The sequence below is a fragment of the Narcine bancroftii genome, chromosome 11, assembly GCF_036971445.1.
Source record: "Narcine bancroftii isolate sNarBan1 chromosome 11, sNarBan1.hap1, whole genome shotgun sequence".
Taxonomy (NCBI): Eukaryota; Metazoa; Chordata; class Chondrichthyes; order Torpediniformes; family Narcinidae; genus Narcine; species Narcine bancroftii.
In genome coordinates this window covers 38094235-38121722 of record NC_091479.1, presented here as the reverse complement: position 1 = coordinate 38121722, position 27488 = coordinate 38094235, and the positions used below count along the sequence as shown (strand labels likewise).

The 27488-nt window shown below is 46.9% G+C and overlaps 1 protein-coding gene across 8 annotated transcripts in view; it reads left to right on the top strand.

The window, feature by feature from the left end:
• Positions 1-746: 746 nt before the first annotated feature.
• The window catches only part of LOC138745728 (glycogen synthase kinase-3-like), a 66165-nt gene continuing 39423 nt past the window's right edge, over positions 747-27488 (top strand). For 3 of the 8 annotated variants that reach the window (XR_011346454.1, XM_069902998.1, XM_069903001.1), the window contains exons 1-2: positions 747-931; positions 23394-23489. Coding sequence is in view for 7 of the 8 variants with exons in the window: in XM_069903001.1 (XP_069759102.1) it covers positions 865-931; positions 23394-23489 (163 nt within the window). In the remaining variant the exon portion in view is untranslated. The other 5 variants (XM_069903004.1, XM_069903002.1, XM_069902999.1 and 2 more) reach the window with 5 other exon arrangements.

The window sequence follows — 27488 nt, the reverse complement described above, 5'->3', positions numbered from 1 at the left end:
ATGGGCGGGTTCGCGGGCTGATTGGCTCGTGCTGTGAGGAGGTGGGACGTTGGCGGCGGCGTCGTCTGATCGGGGTCCGTCGCGTCGCCGCGGGCGCGAATGGGAAGAAGTTGGCGGCAGCGCCGGGAACTTCCTCAGCCGCGCGGTCCAGGGAAAGCGGGCGACCCGCAGCCCGCCGGGACCCATCCGGGAGTGGCCGGTACCGGCGGGGTGTTTGGGTGGAGCCGAGGCGTCGGTGCAGGGGGTGGGGAGGGGAGGCGGATGAGGGAGAGGGAGGGGGATGGGAGGGGCGGGAGCCCGGAGCGGGCGGGGCAGGTGAATGAGGGGAGGGGGCGGGGCCAGGCAGGGGTAAGGGGGAGGGTGAAGGGGGAGTTGGAGGGTGAGGGGGAGGCTGGGCAAGGAGGGGAGGGGAGGGAAGGGGAGGGGGAGGGAAGGGCAGGGGGGGGGAGGTGGGCAGGGGGGTGGAGGAGGGCAGGGGGGGGAGGAGGGCAGGGGGGGGAGGAGGGCAGGGGGGGGAGGAGGGCAGGGGGGGGGAGGAGGGCAGGGGGGGGGAGGAGGGCAGGGGGGGAGGAGGGCGGGGGGGGAGGAGGGCAGGGGGGGGAGGAGGGCAAATCCACACTAATTGGGGACTGGAGGTGAAGAAATTCTGGATCCAATTGCACAGTATGTTGTGGCGACCCAGGACTTTGGAGTTTCCTCATCAGCTTTGATGGGAGGATGGTTTGGAATGCCAGACTCTAGTCAATAAAGAGCATTCTGATGGATTCACCTTTGTCATCTGGGTGTTTCAGGGTTTTGGCAGAGCCAGTGAAGATGGCATCTGCCATAGGTCTGGTACTGCATTAACCAAATTGGAATTGATCCATGTCGCCCTTTGGACAGGAGATGATGTACTTCAACACCAGCCCCTCAATCCACCCTATCACTGGATGTGAGTGTCACTCGTCAATCATCATTTAGGCAGATTACCCCACTCTTTGGAACTGGTATGTTTGATGCCTATTTGAAACAGGTGGGTGCCACTCCCTGTCGGAGTGAGATGTTGAAGATATCCATGGCCAGTTGGTCAACACAGGTTATCAGTCCTCTGCTGGGTTCTCCATCCAGGCTTGATCCTTTCCTTTGATTCACTCTCCTGAAGGCAGCCCATGTTGTCATTTCGGTTACTGATAGCAGCAGATCATCAAGAGATGTAGGGGGGGAGGGGTGTGCAGTGGTTCTTCCCTGTACTAGTGGTCATATCAGGTGTAGAAGGCATTGAGTTCATGTGGAGTGAGGCTTTGCCATCTCCCACTGCACCAGATTTGTTTTTGCAGCACTTTATGTCATTTAGGCCCCTGACACAGCTGATGGGTATCCTTTGTTGTTTCCATTCTCATGCTGAATCTCCACTACCTGCGAGATGGCTTTCCATGGTTCGTATTGGCTCCTTGTGTATCTGTATCTCCAAACTGTGATTTGGCTCTCAGCAATTTCTGGATATTGTTGTTCATCCAGGATTTCTGGTTGAGAAAACTCCCTGAACAATTTGGTGGGGACACCCTTGTCCACAGCTGATTTGATAAAGTTCGCTATGTTCCTGGTACAGTGATTCAGTTTCTCAGGTGAGTTCTTGAACACGATCCAATCCAGGGACTCGAGGCAGTCCTGCAGCTGGCTTCCCCTCCCGTGACCACCTTCTGGTTGTCCTGATCTAATAAGTGTTGTGAGCAATTTTAGGCCCCATTTCTAAGAGAGGATGTGATGGCCCACAGGTGGTTTACAAGAATGATCCTGGTGATGAGAGGAATAATGTTTGAGGAGCATTTGATGGTTCTGGGCCTGGACTCGCCCGAGTTTAGAACAATGAGACAGGACCTCATTGAAATCTGATGAATAGTGAAAGGGCTGGATAGAGAGGATGTTGCCAGTCGTGGGAGAGTTTAGGATCAGTGGGAACAACCTCAGAATAAAAGGATGTCTGTTTAAAACTGAGATGCAGAAACCTTTTCATCTAGAGCAGTGATTTTCAAACTCCTCCTCAACCCCACCCCCACCCCCCGGATCATATTCTACTTAATCCTTATGCCAGAAGTGCTCTGTTAGTAAGGGATTACTTAAAGTGGGAGGTGAGTGGAAAGAAAGTTTGAAAACCACTGTTTTAAGTGTACCTCATTGACTTGTTCTGTGCGTGGTTTCATAACTCCAGAGGAAATGGGCCAGTGACAATTTTTCTCAGGCAAAATATTTCCTTCACAATTGGGTCCACTGCAGTCTTTCTCAGCCTTTATTCCCATTCATATTCCACTTTAAGCAATCTCTTACTCATTTTTCAACACTCCAAGGAATAAAGTCCCAACCTGTTCAACCTTTCCCTGTAGCTCAACTCCTGAAGACCTGGCAGCATCCTAGTAAATGTTCTCTGCACTCTTTCAATCTTACTAATACTCTCCCTGTAGCTAGGTGACCAGAACTCCACACAATACTCCAAATTTGGCCTGACCATCTACTTATCCAACCTCACCATAACTTCCCAATTCCTATTTTCAATATGTTAATTAATGAAGGCCAAGATGACAAAAGCTGTCTTTAGAACCCTGTCGTCCTGTGACACCACTTTCATGGAATCATGTAACTGTGTTTTATCTCTTGCTGCCGATTGGTATAACTTCTCTGTTCAATTTCATAATGTTGGCTTCTGGACTATTTTATTGTGCCCTTGATCTAGAGCACACATGTCAAACTCTGGCAAGCGGGCCAAATGTGGCCCGCGATATAATTATATTTGGTCCGCAAGATCATTTCAAAAATGTATTAGAGGTGGCCCACCGATGCTGTTTTTTGGTAATGTCACCCCCACCATCCTCCCCCTTCATTGCACATCCTTCCCCATTGTAACACGAGAAATTGTAACACGAGAAGTCTGTCGATGTCATCAGCCGGCAAGCCGGTTGGAACGCTCCCCGCACAACCAGTCACTTCTCCCACCTGTCGAGCGGTGCGGCGGATTGGCGAGCGCCTGTGATTTCCTGTCGGCGCGACGGGCATGGCAGGCTGCGTATGGCCCCTGGGAAGCGCGAGCCCCGCGCGACTGGCACCGGACAACACTTCCACAGCACAAGCGCACTTCTCCCAGTCGCCACGGCCTTCAGCGCTTGCACCCGCGCGGACCCCAGGGACAGCTGGTTTGGCCCTGCACATGAAGAGAGAGATGGTGGCTGTCCGCAAAAGCTGATCGGCAGCGCACTGGGCCTGAGTGGGTGGGTAAGCAGGGGTAGGCAGAGGGTGTAGGTGAGGAGTAATGGGCAGGGGAAGTTATGGTGGTGCGAGGGGCAGTTAGAGGGAGGGATGAGTAGAAGGAGGGGTGGATAGGGAAGAGGTAAAAGGGAAGGGGCAGGGCGAGTAGGGGAGGGGTGATTAGAGGGTGAGAGACGGGTAGAGGGAGGAACAGGTTGAGGGGAGAGGCAGTAGAGGGGCGTGTATAGGATGGGGTAGGTAGAGGCAGAGCGAGTGGAGTGAGGGGTGAGTAGAGGTCGGGTAAAGGACTGGTCAGATAGAGAGATGATGGGTCGAGGGTGAATAGAGGCCTCGAGCCTGAGGAGTGAGCAGGAAATGCTGAGTCCTGATGCAGGCCAAAATGGACACAGCATTACATATGTTGAAAGAAGAGAAAACATACAGATGTTGTTGAAAATTTTCAATAAATATTTAGTTCGGCCCTCGACTTAGTCCAAGTTTTTAATTTTGGCCTTCTGTGAATTTGAGTTTGACACCCCTGATCTAGAGAGTAATGGCAGGGCAAAACAATTTTGTTTTCTTTTGTCAGGTCAAATTTTGTCACATTGATCCAAAAACAAGTATTTTCACCATTCCTTCATTTCAGATTCTCTGCAGCTGTGGTATTGTTCCTCACAGTGACGGCATCATGTTTGTCTTGTTTATCCTTTACCCCTCCATCCAGACAGATGTGGTGATCAATGAGTCGACTCCACTCATCCAGCACCACTGCCATTTCTGCAGCTTGGGCTTTTCATCCCACGTATTCAGTTTGTTATTTCCCCTCTTCTTTTTCTCAGCAAAGAGAATCAGGTTTGTTTGATCATCTTTCTGAATCCCAGTGAAAGGTTATCGACCTGAAGGTTTTAACTCCGATTATTTTTCCAGTAGATGACCTGCTGAGTATTTCCAGCATTGAGATTTTATTTTACTTTCTTGGTGTATTACTGAGTACTTTGAATGGGAGAAGAAATGTGGGTTGGGTTTAAGTGGAGAAGTCTAGATCATGGAGTGGATTTAGAAAAATAGACATAAAAGGGGAGGGTGCATGGAAATAGTTAATTCATCTTTTGAAATGTTTTTTGAGCTATGATTGTTTTCTGATGTACGCGCAGTGTTCAGAATTAAAAATTTATTGTGATGAACATGTCAGAAAATTTGTCATATTGTGGCAATAATACAGGTGCAAATATTGATCTAAATTACATTTTAAAAAAAGAAATCCATTTGTGCAAAATGAAGAGTAAGTGAGGGAGTGACTGTGGTTCCTTGTCCATTCAAAAATCTGATGGCAGAGGGGGAGAAGCTGTGTTTGTACCATTGGGTGTTCGTCTTCATGCTCCTGGACCTGTTTCCCTGGTGATCACAGTGTGAAGTACGCCTGGTCTGGGTGGTGAGGGTCCTTGAGGATAGAGGTTGTTTTCTTGAGACTGCCTCTTGGAAAAGTCCTTAATACATGGGCGAAGGATGAAAGGGGAAAAGTTTAGTGGAAACATGAGGGGGAGCTTCTCCACACAAGGTGGTGGGAAAGTGGAACAAGCTGCCAGCTGCATGAGGAAATGTGAGCTCAATGTTAGCAATGAAGAGTTTGGACAAGTTCAGGGATACGAGGGAGATGGAGGGTGATGGACTGGTTGCTGGTCAGTGGGACAAGGCAGAATAAGAGTTTGGCACAGACTAGAAAAGCTGAAGGGCCTGTATCGGTGCTGTTATATTCTGTGAATCCATGGAGTGATGCACTGGGTCGTACATCTACAACCCGACAAAACTACCATGGTGCCTGCACAAAAGCACACAATATGCAGCACGTAATGACCAAATGAATCAACTAAATAAATATATGTAGAGGGCCAAGCGGGCACACAGCCCACGTTGTGAACCGTTGGTGACGCAGTTCTCCGACGTCGCGCAATACCATAAAACAGACCACTGGGCACTCACCCATTTAATGGACCACACGTGCACGGTGCTGCATGCCGAGGAACAGCACGTTGATCTGTGGTGTCTTCTACGGGTAGGTACAGGACATTCACAGGGCTTAATTTAAACCTGCTGGTTCCATGGATCGATAGCAAACTCTTAATAATGTCTCACCATGTCTCATTTGGCAGCCTATAATATACCCTCATCCTTCTTATTTTTTCATTTTACCCACACTGCCTCCCTCGATGAGCCCTCCTTTATCTTTCTCTGGATTCTAGCTGTTGTAAGCCAAGAAACATTTTTGTAAATCTTCTCTGCACTCTCTCCATCTATCTATATCCTTCCTTTGACAAATGAGTCCAGAACTGAACACAATACTCCAAACCTGGCCTCACCAATGCCTTCAACAGTCGCAGCATCATTTTCCAGCTGTACTTTATGCTATGATATATGCCATAACCACCCTGTCTACCTGGCAATCCACCTTCAAGGAACTCTGTACCGTAACTCCAAGATCCCTCTGTTCCTCTGCATTCCTCGATGCCCTCCCCTTAACTGCATATGTCTTAGTTTGGTTATTTTTTCTGGAATGCAGCACCTCACACTTGTCGACATTAAATTCCTTCTGCCATCTTTCAGTCCACTTTTCCAAACAAACCAAATCCTGTAATCTAAGAAAACCTTCCTCACCACCACCACTCCCCCTATTTTCATATCATCTGCATATTTGCTTACCCAGTTAACCATCCCATTTCATTCCCTAACCACAGATCGAACATTGCACCCCCTGTAGTGGGCATCTCCACATACTGCTGCAAAAAGCAGTCCTGAACACATTGTATAAACTCTAAGCCATCCTGCCCTCTCACTGACTGTGTTTCCCAATCGATGTTAGGAAAATTGAAATCCCCAAACAACACCACCCTATTCCTACTGCAGATCTCAGCTAATTCCTTGCACATTTGCTCTTCTAATTCTCCCTTCCCATTTCCCAGACTATAATGTACCCCTATAATAGTAACCTCACCCTTCTTATTTTTTAGTTTTACCCACACTGCCTCCCTCGATGAGACCTCCAGTCTCTTGCCTGAGCACCGCTGTAATATCTTCCCTGACAAGTAATGTGGTATATAAAAGAAGTCTGTAAAGTTTGAATAAAGCAGTCTTGTGTTGACTAACATGGGTATGTATATGACTTTAGTAGCTGTACCGAAGTTGCCGCCAGAAATGGTGAGCCCCGAATGCAAAATTCAGCCGAAGCTTGAATCTCCAGTGATCATGGACACAACGACTGCAGCAGCTGCCACCACGGCTGCAGTTAAACCAGGTTCTGCCTATTTCTCCTGGAATTGACTAGACATGAGCTTTTAAATATGGAGGGCCTGGGTGACAGGGATGCATCTGATCTAATGAATGAGATGCTCGTATTAGCAGATGGCCATTCTCATTGTTTACTTTTTGAGATTCTATTCCTGTCCAAACTCCCAGGTCGTGTCGCAATACCAATCGTTAACATGGATTTCTGCCATCCCCATGATGTAGCGTGGGAGGCTGACAGGCTCGATCATACTGCAATGCAATCATCTGCTCACAAACAGCCTCTTTGATCAGTAGATCCATCTACCGTGTCCTACAAGCCTCCTATATCTGCAGTTCAGTTAAAGAAGGATGAGTGCACTGATAGGCGGTGAAAATGGTGTTTTTACCATCGCCAATGGGGAAAAAAGCACATAGATGTGTCCCGCCATTTATCTATTAGAAAAAAGGCAGGAAATGAAAAGAACGGCTGCCAGTTGGGGCCTCGGCATCTGGCACAAGTACCGACTGGCCTATTGTATCTTCAAGACGACGCTAGTAAGTGCAAATATCCAACCAACCTATTTTGAAAAAAAAACATAAATAACAACACTTGGCTCTTCAAGCAGCAAATGGGGCTACAATTCCCTGCTTTAGCAAAGGACGGGTCACGATTGGGAAAGGAGGTGTGACATTCCGTCGGAATTGTGTATTGTCTTCCGTTGCACAGGTCATTTTGGGTGCAAATTTTTTAAGGTCCCATGATTTGCCAGTAGACGTGAAGTGGAGGAAATTGGTCATTCCACCACTTTGAAAACATACCCACTGGTATGCAGCAAAGGGAGAATTTCCTACCTCGGGATGCATACCCCGCACAAAGATGCGTATGCTGTCCTGCTCAATGAATTTCCCACCATTATCTCCTAATTTCAACACCTCCAAAACAGACCAAGGTGTGTCCCATTACATAGACACTTCAGACCTGCCGATTTACGCCAGGGCTCATCATCTTCCAACTGATTCACTGCGGCAGGCAAGGGCAGAGTTTACTGCAAGGGAGATATTAGGCATCATTCAGTGCTTCAACAGTCCTTGGGCATCACCGTTCCACACGGTACCCAAAAAAACAGATGGATTGAGACCCTGCGGCAATTACTGTAGGCTCATTAACTACACCCAACAGATACCCTCTCCCTCATATGCAACATTTTTCTGCCCATCTGCACATTTTCCATGTTTTCTCCAAAGTTGATCTTGTCAAGGGATACAGTCAGATCCTGGTCTATAAGGATGACATTGTTACCCCTTTTGGGCTTTTTGAATTTCTTAAAGATACCATTTGGGCTGAAGAATGCCACTCAAACTTTCTAGCATCTTATAGATGCTTTGGGCAGAGTTCACTTCCATCTACTTGGATGACGTCCTCAAAGCCAGTCAAACTGAACAGGATATAACCAACTGCATTTAGGCTGTCTGTTCCAATGGCTGCAGGAATTCCATCAACCATAGCAAATAACAATTTGGCAAGTCCACCATCGACTTCCTGGGACACAAGATCATGGTCAATGGTGTATTTCCCTTAACCATCAAGGTAGAGGCAGTCTGTGCTTTTCCAACACCTACCACGGTTCAGGGCCTGCAGAAATTCTTGGGCATGAAAAACTTCTTCACCGATTCATTCCAGCAGCTACTGACATTCTTCGACCATGGTTTCCGATCCTCACCACAAAGCACAGGGATGATCCCTGGAGAACAGAGGCAGAGGTTGAGTTTGCAATGCCAAAGATGCTTTAATCAACGCAGCAATGCTCCCCCATCCTAACCCCGACACTTCCTTGACATTTAGTCCTGATGCCTCGAGTACGGCCCTGGGTGTGGTTCTTGAGTAGTACGTCGATGGCCATTGCCAACTCCTCATGTTCTTTTCCTGACATCTTTGGCCATTGGAGATGAAATATCGTGCATTGTATCAAGCCACATGGCACTTCTGATTTGTTTTGGAGGGTCGGCATTTCACTGTGTTCATAGACCACCAGACGCTCGTTTTTGCCTTCAGCAAAATAACGGATCCATGGCCGGCAAGACAGCAGGGTCACTATCATATATTTCAGAATTTACCATGGACGTGCGCTATATTTCTGGTAAAAACAATGCCGTCACGAATATTCTGTCCAGACTGACTGTATATCATATTCAGCGTGACATTGATATTCTGGAATTAGCCAGTGTCTAGACAATGGACCCCGATGTTCAGGCATACAGTACGGCCATTACTAACCTGGACATACAGCAGGGGGCAGCACAACTGGGTGGCCAACCTTACTTCGTGACATGTTTTTGGGCTACACTCGACCAGTGATTCCACCATCTTGGAGGCAACGTCTTTTTGACCAGATACACAGCTTGTCTCATCCATGCATCAGAACATCTGTCAAGCTCATGTCAAATAAATATGTATGACATGGACTGAAAAAATGTGTCGCTCAATGGGTTTGAACATGTACCTCCTGCCAGACTGCCAAAATTCAGTGCCACATTAAGGCACCTCTTCAACCTTTCCCATCGGTACGCAGGCAGTTGGAACACATGCATGTGGACCTGCTTGGACCATTGCCAGTATCTCAAAACATGAGATACATTCTAACAGACGTAGAATGTTTCACACGCTGGCCAGTGGCCGTCCCTTTGCCATCCAGTGACACTGAGACAAAGGCCAGAGCATTCATCTTCAATTGGATGGCTAGATTTGGTTTCCCGACCCACATTTCTTCAGACCGCGGAACAGAATTCACCCACGGTCCAACGGCTTTGTGGATGTTTCCACCGGCATCTGAAGTCCGCACTTAAGGCCCAACTCACCGGTCTCAATTAGGTTGATGAGTTGCCCTGGGTTCTATTGGGAGTGTGCACGGCTCCAAAGGAAGATAGGTCTGCATTGTCCGAAGAGATGGTTTATGGTACGGTCCTTACAGTTTCATGGGACTTTCATTTCACAACCAACTCTGATCTGAACATCCTTCAGCAGCTTCGACATGGTGTCGCGATCAGCAAACCTTTTCCTAACCACTGGCTTGGATCCTCTAAGCAGAATGTTCCCCCACCACTCCTGGATATTGATTTTGTTTTTATCCCAGGAGTTCCGTTACAATGACTGTATGAGGGTCCTTTCCACGTGGTGAAGATAGATGGGGTTCTTTATACTTTGGACATTGGTGGGCATTCACAGCTGTTTAATGTGGACAGACTCAAGCCTGCCCATGTGGATCCCGCTTCACCTCTTCAGTGCCCCAAGCCCAGACGGCGAGGGGGTCCACCTCAGGTGCATGCAGCTGGTGTTTCAGTTTCTGGCGACGGGTTCTGGGTGGGGGTGGGGGGGGTTGGTGTAGCAGCTGTCTAGTGGGCTGAGTGGGCAAGGTTCTTTGGCGGGTGCGTGAAATCATAAGGCAAAGAGCTGGGTACTCATCCATTTAATTGACAACCCTCGCGTGGTGCTGCGTGCCAAAGAATGGAACGCTGATCTGTGGATTCTCTTGCCGGAAGGTGCGGAACATTCACAGGGCTTAATTTAAACCTGTGGTCCCGTGGATCAGCAGCAAACAAATAATAATGTTCCACCTTGACCCATGGAGCCCGGGACAAGCTGTAAATAAAATAAGCCTGTATAGTTTGTATAAAGCAGTCTTTTGTTGACTAACCTGGTGTATGTGTGTTCCTTTAGTAGCTCTATCAAAGTAGCCGCTACATATATAAATATTTTGGATGATTATCCCACTTACAAGATACTTTTCATCCATCTCACACCCTGTGGGAAGAAACTATTCCCCAGCCTGGCAGTCCTGATTTTGATGATGGACGTGGTTAAAGATGCTGAGCACTGCATGGAAATGGTCTTTGTACAATTCCTTGAGCCCTATTTGAACAACACTCCCAGTAATGTCATCGTCAGAAGAAAAGGAGACCCCAGTGATCCTCACAACTCTTTGCATCATTCCTGTCTGATGTTTTACAGCTACTAGACCATCCAATGATGCAGCCAGACAGGAGAATCAACTGCGCTCCTGTGAAATTTCAGGATGAGAGCCGTTGGCCTTGACCTCCTCAGTCTCCTTTGGAAGTGTAGGCACTTCCTGACCAATAAGGAAGTGTGATTGTTTTGTGTATTAATACGTGTGCTGTATGGATGGGAATTTTACGTGATTGTATTGTCTATTCTTGCTCTTTAACAATCTTTAGTGGATAGAAGTAGTCATTGTACTTTAGGATGTACAATCATGTACAGATTATCATTAAATAGCCATTTGGCCCAGATGTCTATTCAGTCCAAGAATACTTTCGATCACAGGCAGATTTTGAACAATAACACCATTCATTCTGCAACAACTGCCGCTTAATTTTGCCAGTTGTTCAATGGCAAGCTATATAGGAAAAACACCATGTCGACTCTTCTACCTTAAAGGAGTAATTATATTCAAATGGGCAGTAGATCAAGAGATGGAGACAGTGAAATCAGACAGAGGTGAGTGGCTGCTTAAATTAGAAACATTCGTGTTCATGCTATAGAGTTTAAGGCTGCCCAGGAGGAATATAATGTGTTTTCTTTAAGATTGTTTACCCTCACCTTGGTGAAGGATGGGGCCAACAGAAATGTTGTTGGAAGGGTTCGAGAATTGATATGGTAGGCCACAGGAGGCTCAAGTTTAGATCCACAGAGCGCATGTGTTCAGCAAAATGGCCACCCAGTCTCTATTTGGACTTGCTGATATCGAGGTCAACTGAGTCAACCAAATGTAGGAGATTAAGTTGGATGGGGTGCATGTGAAACACTGCCTCAACTGGAAGGTCTGATTGTGGCCTTGGATGGAGGTGAGAGGATAGGAAGGGACAAGTTTGGCAATTTCTGCGGTTTCAATGGGAAGTGCATCAGGTGGTGGTGGGTGGAGAGGAAAGTGCCGTCGAGGGAGTCACAGAAAGATGTGCCCCTGTTAAAAGAGGATCTGAGTGGAGCAGGTTAGAGGATGGTGCTGAAGTTGGAAGTGTTCAAGGTTAACGAGTCAGATGTGGCAGCTGATGGGTGGTAAGTGAGAAACCTGAGGGATTCTGTCCTTGTTCGGCTGGAGAGGAGGTGGGGTAAGGGCAGAAAGAGAATTGGAGATACGGGTGCAGACTTTATCAAAGACAGTATGGAGAAAACTGCATTTATTGAAGAAATAAGACATTTTGGGTGTCCTGGAGTAGAAGACCTCATCTTGGGACTGTTACAGGCCCAGAGGACCCCAAATCCTAGCAGCAATAGGAAATCACCAAGACAAAGGGATACTTTAACAAATGTTGTTTTTAATTGTCCAGGCCTTCCAGCATTTGAAATGCCTCTGAGGTCCCCCTTATCCTTCTGTACTCCAACTAGTACACTCGAAGAGTCGACAATTGTTCCTCATACACTAACCCTTTCATTCCTGATATCATTCCAGTAAATCATCTCTGGCCTTCTCCAACACCAGCACATCTTTTCTCAAATGCGGCACCCAAAACTCTAATTCTGATTGAATGGAAAGGCACTTCTCCAACGACACAAACACAACAGTTAAATTATATTATGTTTTGTTGATATTTACAAAAAATTATTGAAGAGTCAATTAATAATTTTCAAAAGATGCCGGGTCCCTTTTTTGGACTATTATCATAACCTGAAGTTGCTGTGTTACGAGACCAGAGGATCCCAAAACACAGCAGCAATAGATATTCACCAAGACAAATGGTGACTAAAACAAAAGCTGATATTAATTATCTTTAAACATGAACACGATTTACACTTTAACTTATCACTATTTTAATACTTTAACTTAATTTACTTAACTTACCCCCCTTCTAATTCTAAGTGCACATGTGTGTAATGTGTGTGTAAGTTCAGAAAAGTTCTTTGGTTCACAGTCCAATCTCACTTCTCATTCCTCCAAGTCCACTTGTTGCAGTCCATTCATATACTGTGCACATAATTGAACATATATAAAGTTCACCAGGCTTTGGTGCTCGAAAGGTAAATGATTACCACTCAGGAAGGTTCTTGTTGGTTTTCGGAGAGAGGTGTGTTGTTCAGGGAAGTATTACGGTGTTTTTAACTCAACGTACTGTCAGAAATAAAACTTCTCACACATGAGTCTCTTTAAAACTGATGACACGACAAGCTTTATTTACAAGTCAGCAGAGTTGGACTCAACTGGCTTCTCACCAGTTAAGCCCCGATACATACAGTGCATTGATTTTTATACCCTTATTGTTTGCCCTTCCCCTTCTTATTAATACTGTTTTAATTGGTTAGTATTGCAAAAGCATTCTAAGTATAACTGCATTTTTAATTATCACGTTCGTTACGTACGCTGCGAACTCTACATACACTAAATTCTGTTTCTCACCCTTCTTATCAATCTTTTGTCTCCTGCATGTCTCTCACTATGACCATGAAAAGATATGTGTAAAAAAAACATATCCAGCTGAACCTTTTGTCCTTGGCTGCTAGTAAGCTCCCTGTCCGTTCTGGCTTCCCTTTTTATGATTAATCATCACATTTTAACTTAAGCCATTTTAACCTAAATTCTCTATATATAACAATCCACCCCTTTCTCTCTTTAAAATGTGTGTATTATATATATATGAATGGGGATTTTAACTCGGGGAAGAGAAACGTTTCATGATAAATTAATCTCGTGTTGAAGTAAAATTCTAACGGGGTCTCCCAGTCCCCCTGGTTGCATAGCCTGTTGGACCATGGAAATCACCAGGCTGCGTAGACAGGGAATAATACAGGGCAAAACAAGTAGGAGGAATAAAATACCTCCGATGACCCACAATAAGGTACGCCACCAGGTTCCTCCAAACCATTTGTCTATCTAATTTAATTTTGCAAAAGGATGTCAGGTTTGAACCGGTACATGGGACAAAGTACGAATATTATCAGCGATTTTTCGAATGGCTTGGCCATTATCATCAATCTGTAAGCAGCAGTTAGTCAAATTAAGCTTTCCACATACACCTCCTTCTGTGGCTAGGAGATAGTCTAGGGCCAGACGGTTCTGATACATAGCAGAGCGCATTTGACCTTGCTGGGATGCAAGTAATTGCAGGGCTAGAGCTGTTTGATTTGTAACAATTTCAAGGACTGCTTGCAAGCGAATAATGCGATTTAACATATAAATAGGAGTACGATAACCCCAGGATCCATCTTGAGCCCATGTAGCGGGACCATAATATTGAATTATGCGTTCTGGAGGCCAATCATCTCCCCATTGTCCCAAATGTACCGTGCTAGAGCGGGGTTGACGGTGTAATGTATCAAAAACCTTCACTCCTAATTTATGACCGTGATCGTGGGGTAGGAGGAAAAATTCTGGGAGGATTATTCCTAGGAAACAAGTTCCACTCCACTGTGAGGGAAGACGAGTATAAGCTTTATTACCACATACCCAGAATAATCCATTTGGGGATACTCCATACCCCCTTTCCCAAACTCTTTTAAGAACAGGGTTTGACTGGTATGGTCCTGTGATGGTGGAACTGGTACAATTCCAAAACTGAATACTGCTATTAGACAGGGGTAGGCAATTAGTTTTAAAAACAGTGGATAAGAACCAAGTCAGGGGTTTAGGAAACCAAGTGAAAATACCAGGCGAAATGCGAATCCATACAGCCTTGCAGGGACTTTTTCCTACTGGGTATTTGCCGGTTCGTGAGAGACAATAAAAACCAGAGGGGACGTTAGAGAGAGACCAAGTTTCTCTTGATCTCGTTCGGTTAGTTGTCCAAATACGGGAAATCATGGTCAATGAATTGAGGGACTCCACCCACCAAGGCCATTGCTCTGACATCCGTGGACCCCCGCAGACCCAACAATTGGTTACATTAAAAGTTCCTGCAATTTTAGTTGCAAGATCTACAAAAAGGTTATCTCCCCCAACTGCATGACCGAAACTTTCATGGTTATTTGGATGGACTCGAACTAAGTCCGGCTGTCTTAAAGGGGCAGGCACTTTCGAGTGTGGAGTGGAACTTTTCATTGGAATAGTACGCTGGTGTATGCAAAACCAGAGTCCATCAGGGCATGGTGGGCCTGAGTCACCCTTCCAACTGTTAAGAGGGAAAGGAGTGGTATTAGGAATCTGTATATAATGACCCATATTATTTCCTTCTTTTTCCACACAAGGGGTATATGGATGTTGGGTGGTATATTCTGCCCAGCATTTCTCAGGAACTGAGGTATGGGAAATAAAATTACCCTCCTTTCTTCCCCAAATGTGGTCCTGAAACAGGACCACTGTGTCTCTGCATTTCTTACATTTCACACCTGATAAAGACATAGGCAAACTAACAAAAATCAAAGAACATAACAATAACATTGTGAATCAAGTCTTTCTGCGAAATCGCAAGGTAAGAGGTTTTTCTCCAGGAACACAAGTCCAATCTGAGTTCGTATCAGGGTCCTGAGGCGCCTCTACAGGTCCCTTAAATCTGGATGCGTGCGTCCACCCCTTCTCTCTTGTTCGTGCTGCAGCCTCTGTAGTTAAGAGAACTTGGTATGGACCTTCCCACTGGGGCTGGAATTTTTCAGTTTTCCAGGTCTTGATGAGGATCCAATCTCCTGGTTCCACTTTGTGTAAAGAAAAGTCTAGAGGCGGTGTTTGTGCCAATAGTCCTCTCTTTCGTAAATCTGTAAGAGAGCGTGACAGTGCCTGTAAATAGTTCCTAACAAATATATCCCCTTCCCCTAAGGTGGGACACCCCTCAACTGTACTCCAGAAGGGAAGCCCAAACATCATTTCATAAGGGGACAATCCTACATCTTTTCGTGGGGCAGTACGAATTCTCAATAAAGCCAGGGGCAGACACTTTATCCAAGGCATTTTAGTTTCCACCATTAATTTTGTCAATTGCATTTTTAGGGTTCCATTCATACGTTCAACCCTCCCTGAGCTTTGTGGATGCCAAGGGGTATGCAATTTCCAAGAGACCTGTAATGCATTACAAATCAATTGCTGGATTTTTGAAGAAAAATGTGGACCCCTGTCTGAGTCTATAGAATCCATTATACCATATCTGGGGATTATCTGTTCTAGGAGGAGGCGAGCTATTGTAGAGGCTGTAGCATTTATTGTTGGGAAGGCTTCCACCCATCGGGTAAAGTGATCTATTATCACCAACAGATACTTCCATCTTTGGACTTGAGGTAACTCTGTGAAGTCAATCTGGATACGTTGAAAAGGGCGTATGGCTAATGGTTGACCTCCCATGGTCCCTGTCCTCATTACCTTCTTATTAATTTTTGTGCATAGGTGACAATTCTGCACCTCCTGTTGGGCCAAGGTGTAGATTCCCTTACACACATATTCTCGAAGCACTGTGTCACATAAGGCTTGGGTGCCCCAGTGGCTCTGATGATGCAGGTGTTTTAAAATATTGCGAGTTATTTCTTTATTTAGAACCATTCTTCCATCTGGTGTCTTCCATGTTCCATCAGGCAGCTGGCTTGCGCCCAGCTGAGCCATGTCCTTTTCTTCCTTAGCAGTGAAAATGGGAGCCTTCTTTATGCCTTGTCTTATTGGGATTAAGGTCAGCAAACGGACTTCTTGTTGCATGGCTGCCCTTTTGGCTTCTTCATTAGCCAGTCTGTTTCCAATTGCTGTCGGGGTATCTCCCCTTTGATGGCTTGGTATGTAGACCACTGCTATTTCCTGGGGTAATGTCAAGGCTTCTAAAGTCAGAGTAATCATCTGTTCGTGTGCCAATTCCTTTCCTCTTGATGTAATTAGACCACGCTCCTTCCAGATCTTACCAAAGGTATGCACTACCCCGTATGCGTATTTGGAATCAGTGTAAATCGTTCCAATTTTCTTTTCCAGTATTCTGAGGGCTCTCTGCAAGGCATATAGTTCACAGGATTGTGCTGACCAGCTTCCAGGTAGTCTCGTGGATCCTACTACTTTCCAAGTATTTCCTTCTATTATAGCATACCCACTTCTTCTCATTCCGTCAACACATCTAGCGGAGCCGTCAATGTAGAATTCATATCCTTCTCCCAGCGGAGTATCGCAAAGGTCTTCTCGGGTCTTGGTCTGAAGATCTGTCAACTCGACACAGTCGTGCTCCACCTCTCTCTCTGTTTCACTGCCGTATAAAAACTGAGCTGGGTTGCAGCTATTAATCTTTGCAAACTGTAGATCTTCTCCGACCATTAAAATGGTTTCATACTTTAATATGCGAGAATCAGTCAGCCATCGATGGGCAGTTTGTGTTAATAAAACACTCACAGAATGGGAGGTGTACACAGTCATCTTTCCTCCAAAAGTAAGTTTACGTACTTCCTCTACCAACAGAGCAGCAGCCGCTACTCCCTGGATACACGTCGGCCATCTGCGAGACACTGGGTCCATCATTTTGGAAAGGAAAGCCACTGGGTGTCGCTGACCGCCTTTTTCCTGTGTTAAAACTCCCACAGCTGTTCCTTGGTTATGAGTGACAAATAGCTGGAAGGGCTGTTTTAAAGAGGGCAGAGTGAGTACTGGGGCTCGTGTCAGGCGATGCTTCAAGTCCTCGAACCATCCCTCCTCCTCCTGGGTCCATTTCAATGGATATTCATTTTCATTTGTCAATTTTTCATACATAAACTTCACCAAAGCTGAGTAGTCCTCTATCCATAACCTACAGTAACCTAAGAGTCCCAGGAATTGTCTTATTTCCTTCTTATTATGGGGTAACGGCATTCTAGTGATTCCCGCAATCTGTTCAGGGGTAATCCGTTTCTGTCCTTTACTTATCTGGTGTCCCAGATATACCACAGTTCTCTCAACGAACTGTAACTTGTTCCTGGACACCCGTAGACCCTTTTCCCCCAGATAATTCAAGAGTCTAATTGTATCTCCCCTCATTTCTTGTTCCTTGGGTCCTGATAATAGTAAATCGTCCACATGCTGCATTAGTTGGGAATCATCAGATTGTGGATAGTCCACCAGGATTTGTTCTAGCATTTGTCCAAACAGGTTTGGAGATTCAGTGAACCCTTGGGGCAATACAGTCCACCGAAGCTGTCTCCGTCTGCCTGTCCATGGATTTTCCCATTCAAACGCAAACATATCTCTACTTTCCTCTTCTAATGGACACGTCCAGAAGGCATCCTTCAAGTCGATAACACTAAACCACTCATGGTCTGGGGGAATCCGACTCATAATAGTATAGGGATTAGGCACCACTGGGTGGCGGGTCTGAACAATAGCATTCAAACTTCTTAGATCCTGAACTAGGCGATAGGATCCATCTGACTTTTCACTGGGAGTATAGGGGTGTTATAAGGTGACATGCATTCTTCTAATAGTCCGTCTCGTATTAGAGTCTCAATTACCGGCTGTAGCCCTTTTCTCCCTTCCAAAGAAATAGGATACTGACGTTTCCTTACCAGCTGATGACCTGGTATTAATGTGACATGTAAAGGTGGGATGTCCAGACCTCCTCGATTTCCCTCCTTATACCAGACTCTCTCGTCAATCTGCCGTTCATCCTCTTCCTTTAGAGCACAGAGGTGGACTCGCACTTCTCCATCCACAGGGAGAGCACCCAAACCTAGGAGAGCCTGTAAGTCCCTTCCTAGGAGGTTAAATCCAGCCGACGGTAACAACAAGAGGTCTTGTACCCCTTCTCTTTCTTCCAGTTTCACTGTTACTTGGGGAATTATTGATACCATTCTGGGAGCCCCTTCTATCCCAGAAATTGTCAAATTACTTTTTACAGGCTCAGTTCCGATTGGCACAGTTATTACACTACTTCGTTCCGCTCCTGTGTCCACCATAAACACCACCTCTTCTCCCTTGGGACCAATTTTTAGTTTTACCAGGGGTTCCCTCTTATACTTGGTCCCTAACATTTGGAACCCCTGACCCCCCCTAATCTTCTTCCATAAGTTCGAGGGCACGCAATTCCCTCTTGTATCGGGGGCATTCCCTCTTAAAGTGTCCTTCCTCATTGCAGTAATAGCACTTAACGAACCTCCGGGGTCTTCCCTCTCTTGGATATCTTGGATTGTTTAGAGGAAGGTTTTGTTTTCTTTCCCCTCTGGATTCGGCATTCATCTGTCGGATAGTCTGTACCATAACCTTTGTCGCCCTCTTTTGATCTTCTTCTCTCTGCACATATACTTTTTGCGCCTTTTTTAACAGGTCACTTAGGGGTTTTTCGCTCCAGTCCTCCTCCTTTTCTAGTTTCTTTCTAATGTCCTGCCATGATTTGGAAACAAATTCAATTCGAATAAGCTGTTCACCCATTGGTGTACTAGGGTCCAAGCCCGCATACTGTTGGACATTCTTTCTCACCCTCTCCAAAAAATCAGTAGGGGACTCATCTTTCCCCTGGTGGTTCCCAAATGCCTTGGTGAAATTGTGACCCTTTGGCACAGCCTCCCGTATCCCTTTAATTGTCCACTCTCTATATTGTCTCATACTTGCCAATCACTCGGGTGTTCGTTTGTCCCACCTGGGTTCATTTAAGGGATATTTTTGTTCATGGGGTCTGGGGTCCCCAGGTTGTTCATATTCCCACATGAGGAGGGCAGCCCGTCGAATCATCTGCCTCTCCTGGGGTGAGAATAATGTTCCCATTATTGCCTGCATCTCTTCCCACGTGTATGTGTTTGGTCCCAGGAATTGGTCGAGCTGTTCAGCCAGTCCTATAGGATCTTCCAATAACTTTTTCATTTCTTTCTTAAATCCCCGCACCTCTGTACTAGTTAGGGGAACATTCACATATCCCGTTCCCCCTCCCGGTCCTCCCATAGGAACTTCCCTCAGGGGATTTAGGCTTATTGAAAACTTTGATGGTCCTGGACCAGTCTGGGATCTTGTCCAGGGTCGGTTTACCAGTGGAAGTTTAGGGTCCGACTCCCTTAATTCATCCTTTTTTTCCCGGCCCCTTTCTGGGCAATCAGATTCATCACCTTTCCCCTCCGGTAATGAGCTTTCCTCGGGCGCAGTAGGCACCGGGGGAATGTAAGGAGGGGGAAGGTTGTCCAGAGGTTCCCACTTTTTTTCTCCCGCTACCCTCAATTTAAAACATTTTGTTAAGGATCCTGGCCAGGGAACCCAACAAAATGCATACGCTGACTCTTCTTGATTCACCTTTGGTCTCGAATTTACATATATGTTTAATGCTCGTCTAACCCAATCCTCATCAGATCCAAATTTCGGCCACCAGATCGAGGAACCTTTAATAGGTTGTTTCGACCAAAGGAGACAATATTGGACCATCTTTTTCTTGTTTTTGTCTCGATATCTTTTACTATCCCAATTTTCAAACATTCTCCCCAAAGGGCTGTCAAGGGGAACTCCCAGGAATTGTCCTGAATTTTCAGACGAGCCCTTAGATTTTGATCCTCCCATTTTCCCACCTAGATCTGTTTATCGTTGCTGAGGACCCTCTCGTTCTGGACCCTACTCCCTTCTTCTCAGACGCCTCGTCGGAGGTACTGTCCCTCCTTCGGTTACCGCTGAGGTTTCCCTGGGGTTGACCCCTCTCTTCTCGGCACTTCGTCGGAGGTGCTGACCCTCCTTCGGTTACCGCCGAGGTTTCCCTGGGGTCTATCCTAGAGTCCCACAACAGGGTCCTCACGCCACGACAAAAGCTCTATACCTGATCTATTACGTTAGGTTTTTTTTCCAAACAGGTGTATCCCGTTACACCTGTTACCCAATCCCCACACCACAATCGTAAGTCGTCACTTACCGGTGTCTTCCCGGGGATTGAACCGTCACCCTTCTCCTCTCCGTCTTGTCGTGTCACCTTGTCCGGATACCACTCGCTCAAGCCGCCCGAAGCGACGAGCAAGGGACTAGGAGCCGCTGAACTCAGCGGGGTGCACCGCCTCCGATGTCCCTCTTCTCGCCTCCCCTCACGGCCGGAGTGTAGATCCCGGACGAAGCCCATTTGTCAGAAATAAAACTTCTCACACATGAGTCTCTTTAAAACTGATGACACGACAAGCATTATTTACAAGTCTGCAGAGTTGGACTCAACTGGCTTCTCACCAGTTAAGCCCCGATACATACAGTGCATTGATTTTTATGCCCTTATTGTTTGCCCTTCCCCTTCTTATTAATACTGTTTTAATTGGTTAGTATTGCAAAAGCATTCTAAGTATAACTGCATTTTTAATTATCACGTTCGTTACGTACGCTGCGAACTCTACATACACTAAATTCTGTTTCTCACCCTTCTTATCAATCTTTTGTCTCCAGCATGTCTCTCACTATGACCATGAAAAGATATGTTTAAAAAAACATATCCAGCTGAACCTTGTGTCCTTGGCTGCTAGTAAGCTCCCTGTCCGTTCTGGCTTCCCTTTTTATGATTAATCATCACATTTTAACTTAAGTCATTTTAACCTAAATTCTCTATATAACAATCCTCTCTCGATCCGTGCTGCTGTGTCCTCTCATAATGTTGTAAGGTCATTTTCCTTTTTTCCAACGACCAAGAGATCCATATTCAAACTTTCCTCCTATCACCTGCTTAAAACACCCCAGAAACAAGTCTGACGATCTTTGTGCACTTCTCACGCTTCAGATAAGGAAACTGTACACATGACTCCTGATGTAAGATGAACAAGACCATTCGATGTGAAATTGGAGCTTGCGCGCTACTGTGAAGGGTGGAAAGAAGGACACAAACTCAAGAAATCAAAGTTAAAGATTGCTTTATTACACTGGCAGCTCTACTTCAATTCTCTCCCCACTGCTGTTGCTGGAGTGATGTCACAGTCGTGCCGGCCTCCAATTGGTCAGTGCTCCCACCTTTGTTGATTCCTGCAGTGCGGTTTTTCCTCTGCGACAAAAGTTGTTGGTCCCCGTGGACTCTGTGCGGTCACCAAGTTCGTCAACCATCTTGTGTACAGGGTGGCATCCCAGTTAGCATGAACCCCCACCTCCCCAGAAGTAGTGATTGGAGCGCTGTTCGCTGCTTTCGGTTGCCTATATCTGCGTCGTGGGGGCTGACTTGAGACCAGTTATAATGTCCAGATGTGCTGGCTTGAGGTGGTCGATGTTGAAAGTCTCTTGCTTCGCACCAATATCCAGCATATTTAACCGTGAAGTGTGGAATGAACGATACACACCCAAGAAGTCGAAGATGGGTTTGTTGAACTGGCAGCTCTGCTTATATACTCTCCCGCTGCTGACGACAGGTCTTTCGAGACTGCAGCACCGGCCTCGAAGTAGTGGGTGTTCCTGCCATTGCTCATTGCTTCCCGCCGTGCAGGATGTCACCTGGGATGAAGTTTGTTGGTTCTCACAGGGTCTGTTCAGTCACCGCGTTCATAAGCCATCTTGTGTAATGGGTTTCGTCCCGGTCGCAGGCCACTATAACCATATATTCTAGAAGCAGATGGACCCCATATTTACAAAGGGTGTGTTTAAATATTTAAATGAGGCTCTGACATTCCTTTTCTCCTTAAGGCCTCAGTTTATGAAAAGACATGTTGAAGTAATCGGTGCTCCTGTTTGGGGGTCCCTTGTCCTCATTTTTCTTTTTCTTTTAGCAAAGTGATGGAGGGGAATGGGGTGGTTTATGGGGGGATTTCTTTATTCTTTCTTTTAACTATGACACGTATTTGCGTTTGATTTGTGTTATTATTAATTGTGAAATGTTTGTGGATTTAATTTATAAATTATATTTTAAAAAAATATCAGAGGTCAATCCACAGGACCTAAAGTGGCCAAGAGCAACACTGGGGATACACTCCTGCCCCCCACCACCCCAAATATCAATGTGATCCACTACGATCATTGACTAAATCATCGAGGACCCCTTCACCCGGCCAACAGCATCATCCAGCTATTCCCGTCGGGAAAGAGATCTGGGAATTTCAGAGCCAGTACCTCCAGGCCCAAGAACAACTTCTCCCTCTGGGCAGGGAAAATGTGGAACAATAGTTGATGAGCTGCTCATACAAATACTCCTCGACTCTGCTACTTATTCAACAATATCAAGTAATTTTTCTGGACGTGCTGCACATGTATCATTTGTCTGTTGGTGTGAGGGCTTGGTTGTGTGTTGGCATGTGTTTACCCCAGAAACCCTATTTCTCAGGTCGTACTTGTGCTATCCAATGGTAATAAATTTGACCTTGTACTTTGGAGCGGGTGCAGAAGAGATGTCCTGGATCGGAGAATGTATCTCATGAAGCAAAGTTGACTGAGTAAGGCTTTTCTCTTGCCCGCCCCACCCCCCCACAAAATTGACTTTATTTACAAATTATTTACAAAGAGGAAGACCATTGCAAGTCTTTTCTCCTCCTCCTGTTGTATCCAGATATTCCCTTCACTGCACATTGCTGTATACGTCTCTGTTTACCTTCATTGCCACCACTTTGATACCGTGTGGTTACTGTCCCCCTCTGCTGTTAGAGGAGTTCCCCTTGGTCTCAGCCTCTCAGTGCCTGGTAATGGGAGGATTATGATCCATCCCCATAGTGCCTTCGTGTTGGCTGCGCCAACCCACTGTCCATCCCTCCGCATGACTCCTGCAGCCTGGAATGTGCCAGTCGACAGCGTTGCCGCCCTGACATCTCCACTTGCTGAAAGACCAACAGGTTTAACATAGAACACGAGAGCACAGTACAAGCACTTCAGCCCTCGATGTTGTGCCGACCGATGTATTCCTACCAAAATAAAAATAACTAACCCCTCCCTCCCTTATAACCCTCCGTTCTTCTTTCATCCACGTGACTCAGAGCCTCTTAAATGCTCCTAAGGTTTCAGCCTTCACCACCACCCCAGTTCTAGGGCTCGTCCCATGTCCCTGACCTGGTACACATACACTGCATCCCCTCCCATTGTCACCCTCCTGCTCCCCTCACCTCGAGCCAGTAGTAAAGGTGGTTTCTGTTCCAACAGGTGTTGGGGACCTCAACCAGGGTGCAGATCCGGGAGATGAACCCCAAGTGCACCGAATTCAAGTTCCCACAGATCAAAGCACGTCCGTGGGCCAATGTAAGTGACCCGATGGTGAAGCAGAGCTCCAAGGGTGGTCTCCGTCCTCTGGGTCCATCCCCAATACTGTCCCCTGTCACCCACCAGGACCATCCCCAAAGCCCCCATTTCCCACCAGGCCTGTCCCCAACCCCCTCCCCTGTTGAGATCATCTCCAAAACCCTGTTCACCAGCGGGCCTGTCAACAAAGACCCTCTCCCCCACCGATCCCATCCCCAAAGCCTCTGTCCCCCTCTGGGCCCTTCCCCAATGCTCTGCCCATTTCTTGGACCATCCCCAGAGCTCCTGCCTCCCACCAGGGCCTTTAACAAGCCCCTGTCCCCCAACATGCGCAGCCCAAAGTCCCCATCCCCAAACCCCACCCCAATTAGCCCATCCTCCATCAGGTCTGTCCTCCCACCAAACCCTTTCTCTCACTGGGATCCTCTCCAATCGATCACCCATCCCCCTTCCCCACCTATAGGCCTTGGAATCTGAGCTGCTCCTGGGACCCCCAGACAGTGGAGATGTGGGGAGGGCAGTGTTCCATCTCCTTCCCGGTGGCAGCGTCCCATACCTTCACCAAGCTGGGGAATCCCCTGACCCTTGGCACAGGGATATCTGTCCCATCTGAGCCAGTCCTCTCTCTCCCCCGACCCTGGAGAATGTAGCCCAGTTCAGCTGGTTGCTACAGTAAACTCTGCCCTTCACCTCTTGCTCCAGGACTCCTGCTTCCATTGTCCTTCAACGAGCTTTGTGACCACAGCCAGGAGCTTCCCCCTCCTCGTTACCCTTGGCCCTGTGGGTGAGTGGAATTGGGGTATTAAAATTTGGGTGAGACCTGGGAAAGAGAGTGGTGATCATCCGGCCAGGGAGAGGCATTGGGGACAGAGTCACTGGGCAGGGGTCAGAGCATTAGGGAAACAAGGGCACTGGTATTGGAAGCAATCACAACTCATGGAAAGTAGGAGGAAGAATCCTGGGAATCATTGAGAGTGGTGAGGTTAGTGCCACGGTTAGAACAATGCTGTCAAGAGGCCAGCAAGCCGAGTTTGAATTTGACACTGTCACTGGGGAGTTGTACATTATTCCTGTGTCTGCGTGGGTTTCCACCAGGTGCTCCTGGTCCTTCCACCATTTAAAATGTACTGGGGGTTGTAGGTCATTGGTGTAATTGAGTGGTTGTGGCTCATAGGCTGAAAGGGCCTGTTCCCGTGCTGCATGTGTCAATCTAAAATCTCCATCTAAAATGATAGTCCAGCCTGTCATGAATTTTATTAAGGATTCAACTCAAAAGTGTGATCCAGATAGACAACTCCGAAACAGTCCTTTCGGCCCTTCTTTTCTGCTGGCCAAGCTGCTTGGAAACAGTCCACATCCCTCTCAACCTTTTCATTCCACAGACCCATTCAACTCACATTACATTGTCAATCTCACGTCCTGTGGGAAGAAGTTATTTCCCTGCCTGTCAGCCTGATTTTGTTCCTCCATATCTCCTTCCTGATGGTACTGGGTCAAAGATGCTATGTGCTGGATGTCTGCGGGTCTATTTACAGGCCCCATCCCTGGACAATCAGAGGCTCCTTGTCTCGAAGTCCCATCCATGTGGCCTCTCCCTCATCAATCCCTCATCGGAACACAACTACCCCCTCCTTACCTACCTCTACCAGCCCTTAGTATCCTCATCACAGTTCCAGGCACCTGTTATGTTCACCTTTGATGACCTGCGCCTGCTCTAATTTGGACCCTGGCCTCACCTCTCTCTTTGGCTTGGCTTCGTGGACGAAGATTTATGGAGGGATATGTCCACGTCTGCTGCAGGCTCATTGGTGACTGACAAGTCTGATGCGGGACAGGCAGGCACGGTTGCAGCGGTTGCAAGGGAAAATTGGTTGGTTGGGGTTGGGGTTGGGTGTTGGGTTTTTCCTCCTTTGTCTTTTGTCAGTGAGGTGGGCTCTGCGGTCTTCTTCAAAGGAGGTTGCTGCCCGCCGAACTGTGACGTGCGAAGATGCACGGTTGGAGGCGCTATCAGCTCACTGGTGGTGGTCAATGTGGCAGGCACCAAGAGATTTCTTTAGGCAGTCCTTGTACCTCTTCTTTGGTGCACCTCTGTCTCGGTGACCAGTGGAGAGCTCACCATAGAACACGATCTTGGGAAGACGATGGTCCTCCATTCTGGAGATGTGTCCATTCCAGCACAGTTGGGTCTTCGGCAGCATGGATTCAATGCTTGCGGACTCTGCCAGCTCGAGTACTTCGATGTTGGTAATGAAGTCATTCCAATGAATGTTGAGGATGATGCGGAGACAGCGCTGATGGAAGCATTCTAGGAGCCGTAGGTGATGCCGGTAGAGGACCCATGATTCGGAGCCGAACAGGAGCGTGGTAATGACAACGGCTCTGTACTCACCGATCTTTGTGTGTTTCTTCAAGTGGTTGTTTTTCCAGACTCTTTTGTGTTGTCTTCCAAAGGCGCTATTTGCCTTGGCGAGTCTGTTGTCTGTCTCTTTGTCGATCCTTGCATCAGATGAAATGGTGCAGCCGAGATAGGTAAACTGGTTGACCGTTTTGAGTTTTGTGTGCCCGATGGAGATGTGGTGGGGCTGGTAGTCATGGTGGGGAGCTGGCTGATGGAGGACCTCAGTTTTCTTCAGGCTGGACTTCCAGGCCAAACATTTTGGCAGTTTCCGCAAAACAGGACATCATGCACTGGAGAGCTGGCTCTGAATGGGAAACAAAAGGGGCATCATCTGCAAAGAGTAGTTCACGGACAAATTCCTCTTGTGTCTTGGAGTGAGCTTGCAGGTGCCTCAGATTGAAGAGCCTGCAATCCGTGTGGTACAGGATGTAAACGGTCGACCTCACCTAAACCATTGGAATAACCTGCGCCTTCTACCCTCGAGAGCCCGAGGGAATCCGCACCCTCAGCAGTGTCCTGCTGGTGCACCATCGAATGCCCTCCATCCCCTTCCACGGGTTCCCTGCTGTTATCAGGCTCCTGGATGGACCCCACCCTGGCAAAACTACCCATATTTTCACTGATCCTTCTGTACCTCTACATTCCGTAAAGGGGTCAGGGTTGTGTTGTGGGACTGGTAGAGAACAAAGCACCAATATCAGGAGACAGGGAGCAGTGTAGAGTCCCCCAGCTCCAGGAGACAGGGACCAGCACAGAGACCCCCAGTTCTGGAAGACCGGCTGAGTTGTACACAAGTCTGGAAGTGGCTGGGCCCAGAAGTATACAATGCTATGTTCCAGGGTAAACTGGAACAAAAGCGAGGAATGCACTTTGGTAAATCAGTCCGCTGTCCTCTTCACAGTCAGATCTGACTACCTGAAGGTGTCGGGGAACTGGCTTGGAGAGGCCGAGGCATGCAACAAGAATTGGTCAGAGCCGATTGTAAAGGTTCACCAGAAATTGGGTCTGTGGGAATGACATTCCTTAGCAGTAATGGGGAAGAACCTGGTCATCAGGTGCAAGGTGCTCTCGGTACTGCTGCGTGTGATGCAGGCGTGGCCCATCCCACACACCTCTGCCCTGGCTATTACCAGAGCAGTTTCCCTCTTCATGTGGGGGTCCAAAATGGATGGAGTGGGAAGGAGGTCCATGTACGTCACCAGACTATGGTGTTATGAGCCCAAAGGACCCCAAAACCCAGCAGCAATAGACATTCACCAAGGCAAGTCGTTATTTAAAAATAAGTTGTTTTATTTATCTTTTAATATTAAAACAGAATCAAACTTTAACTTATCTCTATTAACTTAACTAACCTTAATCGCCTTCTATTCTAAGCGCATGTGTATGATGTGTGTGTACATTTAAGAAAAGTTATTTGGTTCACAGTTCAATCTCACTTCTCATTCTTCCAAGTTCACTAGTTGTAGGCAATTCTGATACTGTGTAAGGAATTGAACATGTATAAAGTTCATCAGGCTTTGCCACTCAGGAAAGTTCTGTAGGCTTTGCAGAGAGAGATTTGTTGTTCCAGGATTTCCACAACTGAGCTACCACCATTAGTC